Source organism: Nicotiana tomentosiformis, chromosome 9 (assembly GCF_000390325.3).
Source record: "Nicotiana tomentosiformis chromosome 9, ASM39032v3, whole genome shotgun sequence".
Lineage (NCBI taxonomy): Eukaryota > Viridiplantae > Streptophyta > Magnoliopsida > Solanales > Solanaceae > Nicotiana > Nicotiana tomentosiformis.
The window spans coordinates 99,700,236-99,709,876 of NC_090820.1; the positions used below are offsets into that span (position 1 = coordinate 99,700,236).

At 34.8% G+C, this 9,641-nt stretch overlaps 1 protein-coding gene across 1 annotated transcript; it reads left to right on the top strand.

Moving 5' to 3' along the window:
• Positions 1-5,981: 5,981 nt before the first annotated feature.
• LOC104094555 (peroxidase 27-like) lies at positions 5,982-8,456 on the top strand. The gene is made up of 4 exons (XM_009600517.4): positions 5,982-6,256; positions 6,547-6,732; positions 7,171-7,336; positions 7,850-8,456. The coding sequence occupies exons 1-4, from the start codon at positions 6,032-6,034 to the stop codon at positions 8,254-8,256; spliced, it is 984 nt and encodes a 327-aa protein (XP_009598812.1). The 5' UTR covers positions 5,982-6,031; the 3' UTR covers positions 8,257-8,456.
• The last annotated feature ends 1,185 nt before the right edge of the window (positions 8,457-9,641 follow it).

A 9,641-nucleotide genomic window follows, 5' to 3' on the forward strand; every position in this document is an offset into this window, starting at 1 on the left:
AAGTTTAAAATTTTAAAGTTCATTAGGCTTGAATCGATGTGAAATTCGTATATTTAGCATTGTTTGATGTGATCTAAATGTTCGACTAAGTCTGCATGACATTTTAGGACTTGTTGGTAAGTTTGATTGAGGTCCCGGGGGTCTCGGGTGGATTCCGCATGGTTAACGGAGCAAATTTGGACTTGTGGGAATGGCTGAAGGAAACAGCTCTGGTATAATCGCACATGTGCAAGATTAACCGTAGGTGCGAGCCCGCAGAAGCGGCGCATTGATCGCAGAAGCGGGCTGGAGCAGTGTGGGCAGAGGTCGCAGATGCGGAAAAATTTTGCATCTGCGAGACCGTAGATGCGGACAAGGAGGTCGCAGGTGCGTTGGAGCCGCAGAAGCGAACTGCTTCTCGCAGAAACGTGTCCGCAGAAGCGGATAGGAGATTGCAGAATCGGAGGTAAGGCATCCTGGGAAAAACCGCAGAAGCGGTGCATTTTCCGCAAATGCGGTCAAGTGATCCGCATAAGCGAAAATACTAGGCAGACTCTATTAATTCAAGGGTTCGGGATTTTTATCATTTTGGACATTTTAAGCTCGGGTATTGGCGATTGTTTAGAGCATTTTCGAGAGATTTCTTGAGGTAAGTCTCTTGTACTTATTTTTGATCAATAACCTTATTTATCCATTGATTTTTTCACCTAGATTGTGTGTGTTTAAGGTGGAATTTGGGAGTTTGAAGGCTAGGGATTTGGGGAATGAAATTCGGGGATTTGGGTGGCGACTTGGTGTCGAATTTTGGTAATTTTGGTATGGGTGAACTTGTCATCGAATGGGTGTTTGTATTTTATAACTTTTACCCGATTCCGAGATATTGTCTCGGGTCGAACTTTTGGGGCGATTTTTTGATTCTTTGCTAAAGTCGTAGATGTATGATTTAAATTAGTTTCTTGTAGTTGTATTCATGATATGTAATTGCTTTTGGCTAGATTTGGATTATTCGGAGTTGGAAAGTCTAGGGAAAGGTATTCTTACCGATTGATTGAGTGAAATTTGAGGTAAGTAACTTATCTAACCTTGTGTGGAGGAAATTCCCTTAGGTTTTGGTATTGTTGTAACAATTTGTGATGTGTGAGTGCCATGTACGCGCAGTGACGAGTGCGTACACGGGCTAATTGTAGAAATTTCGATTTTTGCTGAGTTGTCTTCCTTTAAATTCCTTAACTGAGTTGCCTTAGCATATGTATTGATCATGATTAGCCTAGTATTACATGTATATGTGTCTTAACTCTTACTTGACTTACCTGCTTCCCTTGATTGACTTAAATCTTTAACTGTAAGATTTCTTGCTGTAAATTCATTGTTTCATTGGTTCGGTTATCTGCTGCATATTTACTTTTGGACTACGAGGCGGTACCTCTGGAGATCCCTCAATCTTGCATATTTATTTTGGGACTATGAGGCGTTTACTCGGGAGATCCCCATGTCTTGCATATTTACTTTGGGACTACGAGGCGGTACCTCGGGAGATCCCCCTATCTTGCATATTTACTTTAGGACTACGAGGCGCTTACTCGGGAGATTCCCCTGTCTTGCATATTTACTTTGGGACTACGAGGCTATTCCTCAGGAGATCCCCCTGGCTTGCATATTTACTTTGGGACTACGAGGCGGTACCTCGGGAGATTCCCCATGTCGTGCATATTTATATTTGGGACTACGAGGCGGTACCTCGAGAGTGCCCCTGTTGTTTACCTCTATTTGTTGTGCTGTTATTTTCTGAAACTTCTCGTTATTTAAATTCTCAGTCATTTCAAAATATTATTATATCTTCTGCCTTACTTATCTTTTAAACCAGTAGGGCCCTGGCCTGACCTCGTCACTACTCTACCGAGGTTAGGCTTGAATCTTATTGGGTACCGTTGTGGTGTACTCATACTACACTTCTGCACATCTTTTTGTGCAGATCCAGATTCTTCCCACCAGACCAGATACCAGTGAGTTGGACCGCACGTGGAGACTTCAAGGTATATCTGCCAGCGTCTGCAGACCTCAGAATCTCCCTCTATCTTTATTATGTTATTTTTCCTTATTCTCTTTAGACTTGATGTATAGAGACACTTAGTATTTTCTCTTAGAAGCTTGTGACTTATTTTCACCGGGTTTTGGGAGTTGTAATTATTTAATTGTATTTTATATTTATTTCATGTGTTGAGAATTGGGCTTCAGTTTTATATTATATTATTTCGCAAATTTGTTAAGCTTACCTAGTCTTAGAGATTAGGTGCCATCACGGCATCCTACGGAGGGTGAATTGGGGTCGTGACAAAAACTGAAACAAGAGTTAAAATGTAATCGAACTAATTATTCAAACAAACTAAACTAAAGCCAATCAATTTATGAGAACTAACAGTAGACGATTGAAATTACGAAACACTGCCTAAAATACAACTTAAATGTACATTGATAAGCTATCAAACAAAGATTAATAGCAACCTAAACAAACGACTAAGTACCTGATTCGAAAGTATTTAAGTAACGACCAACATTGAAGAATGATAAAGAAAGTAAACCCGAACTAACGATCACAGATTAAAAATTAATTGAAAACAAAAATTAAACTAAAGCCTAAACTTAAATGAAAAAAAAACAGAAATTATGAAGAAAAAGAAAAGGAGAAAAGATTAGGGTGCGAGTTTATACCAAACTCCGGGACATTCAACGTCTAATCGAGCAACGAGACAATGCCGAGGACGACGAGTCGTAACTGCCCGACCTTGAAAACTAGTGTTTCTTTCAAGAACAAGCAGAAACCAATGAATTCTAGCGTTGTGCTAGAGAGAAATGGGAATTTTTGGTCGGGAATAGGCTAAAAACGAAGAGCCAGTGGTGGTTGTAGGGTGACAGTGACGGTGGCGGGTGGCGGCTAGGGTTACAGTTGGGGTTAGATCTATGGATTTGGGGATGTATTTGGGAGGGTTTAAGTTGGGGAATAGAAAAGAGGAGGGAGAGAGGTAGATTAGGAAGAAAGAGGAAAACACGTAAAGTTGAATCCTTCTCCTTGCTCCAAGCGTGTTCTTGCTTCTCCAAAGTCTTCCCTCATTCAAAAAGTGGCTAACTCTCATATTTATATGGTTTAGGGTTGAGTTGGAAGGAATTTGGCTTCTCCTAATTCGGATTGGAAAAACTAATTTTTTTTCTGCTTCGGTCCCGGTCTGGCGAAGTAAACCTTGCTTTGTTGTCCGGGACTTTTCTGGTTTTTTCTAATACGGTCCCGGTCTGGCGAAGTGAACCTCGCTTCGCTGTCCGTGATTTTTCTCTTCAGCTTGTTTTTACCAATTTTTCTCTTATTTGATCCTTTTCCGAGCAAGTTTGTTCCTACACATAAAAAATACGTAATGAGCATATTTTCACTTCAAAAGCGGTGTGAACTCATGCAATTCACACACGAAATAACACACAAAGACACCCAAAACATGCACTTTTCATCCTTTATCATGTAACAACTTATACTTGATATATTTTCAAATTAGTAATATCACGAGTTATTGTGAGGGGCCGACTGCCTCATTATCTTTTAAGTTACCTGACAATATAAGTTTTTTACACTATTATTATTACTCCCACCATCTCATATTATCTGTCATAATTCTCTTGTACACGTCCCTTAAGAAAAATTAATTAGGATGAGGTTTTGACTATTTTACCTTATTCATGTCTTAATATTTAATCTTTCTTTATTGGTATTTGAATAAAGTTATCCATAATTGAGGTGCTTATAGTCTTCAAAGATAATTATTACTATGGGTAAAAAAGGAGAGAAAGATAATTAATTTTGTCTTGAAAAGTGACAAATAATTTGAGACAACTATTTTTAATAATCACGACTAATAATATGAGACAAAGAGAGTATATAAAAGTTAAAATCTTTATAAAAAGAAGAACCATGTCATCCTCACTAATTTAGTCAAAATTCAGGAAACAATCTCCTACCAATTCATTATATGTGGGCAAATCTGGATTGCCCAAAATATTGGATTTTCATTTGGCCATCACAATTAGGAGGCCGTACCTAGATTAAAATTTAATGAACAACAAATACTGCATGTTTTAAGCGCTAATGTTAAGGTATCCATATCAACTTTTACATCCCATCAAAAAACTCTAATTTCCTATGTGCACAAGACTATTGGCGTACTTTTAACCAAGTAAAATGTCTAGTTTTTCAGGTTAATTATTCACGTCTTATGAACATTTACTTGTAGTTATTTTTAGGTGATTTAGTGATATAAAAAGATAATACCATTTGTACATCCAGGGGCGAATTTAGACTATCATGTGAACCTATATGGTCTTTCCGTCAAACTATGTATTTTATGTACATATTCTATAAAATTGATCTAATATTATATATTGGGCCCCATGTTTTAAAAATGTTGAATGGTACACATAGTTGAATGCTGAGTTATTTATCCAAAAGAAAATAGGTTGATTCTCACTTAGTACTTTTTATCGATTTTTCAATGGTGAGCCTATTCTAAAAATCTTAGATCCGCCTCTATGTACGACTATAAGGTTATACATGCTAATGTCCCGTTGTGCTTAACCACAAGATTATTCAAGTCTATAAAAATGTCGATTTTGCCTTTAATAATTTGTAGGACGTGGCTTTGTCAAATATGTATAAACAAACGAAACTCAGGTAAAAATTCAATGGTTCCATTGTATCAAATTGTTACTGGCAATTAGTATCGTAGCTCTCCAATAATGGTTATTTTTTATATAATTAAAAAATGATTAGTCGCCTTAATTAGTTGACGTGCAAACATATCATTCATGTAAACCTTCACCAGTTCACCTAATCACAAACTCAATAACAATTAATTAAACGAGCAAATATATTTTTCTATGTTCTCAAATTGCTTCTTAATTTGTAGCAACCATACATATAGTTCTATTGCAGTTAGGTTGTAACTCTCATGTTTACCTTGCCTGGAAAAAGCATATCGAGTAAATCTATTATTATTATTATTACTACTATTATTATTATTATCTGTCAGAAGATAACTGATAGAGGCATGTTACTAGCAAAGTCAACTAAATTAATCTTTTAATTAGTACTAAAAGTGCTGAAAATCACATTCTCCAATGAGCTGTTCTAAACGGTGTAGCATACTTTCCGACCATGGGAACATATTTTAGTACCCCTCTTGGTGGAATGGGCTAAGAGGAGCGTTATTGTTTTCGTGTGATCTATAAAATATGAGTTTGAGTCGTGGAATCAGTCACTGATATTTGCATCAGGGTTGGGTACCTACATCACACTCATTTGAATATTTCATGCATCGAATTGTCTATTTTTATTTTCTTGGTGGAATATAATTGCTGAGATCCTTCACCAATAATTAGAGGTTTCAAAGTTTCGAGCCTGAAATTTAGAATTGCTTGATCAAGAGTCCTTTGCCCCTTAGTGTATTTAGTCGACGCGAATATTCTAAATTAATTAGGCTGGTAATTTTCGAACACCGAATGGGCGGCTCGGTGCACTAAGCTCTCGTTCTGTGCGGGATTCGGTTAGGGGTCAGACCACAATGGTCTATTGTACGCAGTCTTAACCTGCATTTCTGCAAGAGGTTGTTTCCACAACTCGAACCAATGACTTCCTAGTCACATGACAATAACTTTAATTTACCAGTTACGCCAGACTCCCCTTCCAAACACCGAATGGTTAAGAAAAAAAAACATATTTTAATACTAGTATCACCAATTATGTATATCGTTAGGAAATACCTTCACCGCCTCGTCTTAGACATTAACAAAACCGTAATTTGAGTTGGCCACAGACAAATATATTTTCATATGGTTCAAGTGGTACTTTAATTCCATTTGGAAGCATTAAAAAATGAGAAACCTAAGCTGTCGTGACAGCTGATTTCTTCACGACTGATTCAAATCTTCTAAAGAAATTGAAATTAAGTATAAAATGAGAGGATCCTCTTTTCATTTGCTTCAAACACATTTTCTACTTTGAGCTTAGCCAAGTAATATGGCAACTTCACAATTTGCAAATTGTTGTTTCTTGATTTCATTATTCTTCTTTGCATTTGCTTCAAACCATGCAAATGGGAAAGAACTCAAAGTAGGTTTTTACCACAAAAAATGTCCTCATCTCGAGTTGATAGTGAAGGAGGTTATTGATGATGTTATTTCCAGAGTCCCCAGTCTTGCTGCTCCTTTGTTGAGAATGCACTTTCACGATTGTTTCGTTAGGGTATGCATGCAGAAAATGAATTCTCTAATTTTTACGCTATTTAATTTAGTGTAGAACAACGGTAAAGTCTCTGTATGATCTGTATGTCATAAGTTCGAGCGGTAGAATCAGCTATTGATACTTGCGTCAGGGTAGACTGCTTATATCGTACCCTTGGGAGGCGGCCTTCCCCGACCATATGTGAATACATGATACTTCATGCACCGAATTCCTCTCTCCCCCTAAGTGTATGCCATTGGCATTATATATTATCTAACATGATTTAATATATTCTTTATTTTATTTGACAGGGTTGTGATGGCTCAGTTCTGTTGAATTCTCCAACTAAACAAGCTGAGAAGGATGCAATCCCAAATTTAAGCCTTAGAGGATATCAAATTATTGATAAAGTGAAGACTGCAGTAGAAAAATCTTGCCCTGGGATGGTTTCCTGCGCCGATATTGTTGCCCTAGTTGCTAGAGATGTCACAGTTGCGGTAAATACTATTTACATCTTACATTTTACCAACTTATTTTCAATTAACATATATTTTTACACACATATATACATAAATTATATGGATGTATGCAAATATAGACTCGTGTGCATGCACATAGGTGCAGTGGCGGATCCGGAGTGTAACTTACGAGTTCACGGGAATTCAGTAGGTTTTGTCTAAATCACGTATATATGTATAGAGAATCTACTAAACATTTAAATATAATATTTGACGGTGAAGTTCGTGAACTCACTGATTATGTATATTAACAAATCCTAGATCCATCCTTGAATAGATGCAATGTGGTATAACAATATTTGACATAGGATAAACTACTCTTATTTCTGCAATAGTACGTACTCATTATCATTCCATACTAGTCTCTTACATATTACTCCATCTTATTACTGTTCTTTTTGTATTTGTATATCTCAGGTCAAGGGACCATTCTGGGAAGTTGAAACTGGGAGAAGAGATGGAAGGGTCTCAAATATAACTGAAGCCTTATTTAATTTAATTCCTCCTTTTGCAAATATAACATCATTGAAACAAGGATTCTTGCAAAAGGGATTAAGTGTCAAGGACCTAGTAGTATTATCAGGTACCTGATTAATTCTACTAGTTTTTCAACCATGTCGTGAAATATATGGCTTAATTAATTGACAAAACACTTTTTTATTTACTTAATTATAGTACACATTTCGAAGGGGAGCCTCAGAGCAACAACAAAGTTGTCTCCATGACCTATAGGTCACGTGTTTGAGTTGTGGAAGTAGCCATTAATGCTTGCATTAGGGTAGGCTGTCTACATTATACCCATTGGGATATGACGGTTCGATGGAGCCTTGAAGCAATAGTAAAGTTGTTTCCGTATGACCTATCTTTCACGGGTTCGAGTTGTGGAAGCAGCCACTAATGCATGCATTAGGGTAGACTGTCTACATTACACCCGTGGGATGGGCCTTCCATGGACCATGCGCGAATGCGGGATGCCTTGTGCATGGGCTGCCCTTTTTTATTACATACACATTTCAATGCTATGACATGCATGCAAGCAAGCTAATATTCAAATTTTTTTTTTTTTTTGGTTGTTGAAAAAACAACTTATATATAGGTTCTCACACAATTGGAATGTCTCATTGCTCATCATTCAACAACCGTCTTTACAACTTCACTGGGAAAGGAGATGCAGATCCTTCTTTGGATCCAAACTATATAAAAAGATTGAAAATGAAATGTTCTCCAACTGACCAAAACTCCATTGTTGAGATGGATCCAGGAAGTGTTAGAACATTTGATACATCTTATTATAATATTGTAGCAAAAAGAAGAGGACTTTTTACGTCCGATTCTGCTTTACTTGATGATAAAGAAACTAAGGGCTATCTCAAAGAACAAGCACTTAACCATGGTTCAACTTTTTTCAAGGATTTTGGTGAATCTATGGTTAAAATGGGAAGGATTCAAGTACTCACTGGTACTCAAGGTGAAATTAGAAATGTGTGTACAAAGATCAACTAAAAAACAAAATTATTGCATGTCTTGTGGTTTTTTTCTTTATTTTTGAGAATTGTTTATTTATTTATTTATTTTATATTTGAGTAATAGTTTGTCATTCAGAATATATGTGAGTTTAGTGGTTCTTTTGTTGAAGCTATGAAAATAAGTTGTGGTGTTCGGAAGTGTTTGTAACAAGTGTGAGAAAAGTGGAAACTTTGATATTTTTGTTCTAATTTATTAATGATATGTTTATGAAGACAATTATTGTAATTATATTGCCTCGCGTTTCTACGAACAAAAAGATTCGAAGAATTTGTCAATACACTAAAGAATGAATATGAAAGAAATTTGGAGATTAGTTATGATGGTATAGTCAAAGATCTATAATATAATGATTATACGCTGCTATATACATATATACATGAATTATACAATTACAATACATACTTTTATTTATTTACTTTAGCTGGAATTGTTTTGGCTCATAAAAGGAAATTTATTGAAAGAAAAAAGAGAAAATGACATTGTATAGACACTCACAAAATAATAATCGAAAAATTATATATTTTTTGTATATATATATATATATATATATATATATATATATATATATATATATATATATATTGTATGTTATACAAAAATTATACAAATCATATGAATATGAAATAAATTTGGAGATTAGTTATGATGGTATAGTCAAAGATCTATAATATAATGATTATACGCAGCTATATACATATATACAAGAATTATACAATTACAATATATACTTTTATTTATTTACTTTAGCTGGAATTATTTTGGCTCATAAAAGGAAATTTGTTGAAAGAAAAAGAGAAAATGACATTGTATAACCACTCACGAAATAATAACCGAAAATATATATATATTTTGTATATATATATATATATATATATATATATATATATATATATATATATATATATATATATATATATATATATACATGAATATATACAATTACATATATACTTTTATTTATTTACTTTAGCTGGAATTGTTTTGGCTCATAAAAGGAAATTTATTGAAAGAAAAAGGGGAAATAACATTGTATAGCCACTCACGAAATAATAATTGAATATATATATATATATATATATATATATATATATATATATATATATATTTTGTATGTTATACAAATCATATATGTTTTTTCGCCTACGAAATATAAATAGTTTCTGGCGTGTAACCACACTTTATATTATTAAAACCCGAAACTGAATATATAGTTACAATTTGGTGCAATGTCTTTGCAAGCCAATTAAACACAAAGCACGAAAAAACTATAGGCCAAATTTTTTTCCATGTTCTGCGAAAGATTCTGCTACCACATTTGCCTTCCTATAAATGTGGCAAATAATTGGCTGCACAAATATAGC

Coding starts and splice junctions, on each gene's coding strand:
- LOC104094555 (XM_009600517.4), top strand. CDS start 6,032: ATGGCAACTTCACAATTTGCAAATTGTTGTTTCTTGATTTCATTATTC. Junction 6,257..6,546: donor TTCACGATTGTTTCGTTAGG/GTATGCATGCAG, acceptor TTTATTTGACAG/GGTTGTGATGGCTCAGTTCT. Junction 7,337..7,849: donor GGACCTAGTAGTATTATCAG/GTACCTGATTAA, acceptor ACTTATATATAG/GTTCTCACACAATTGGAATG.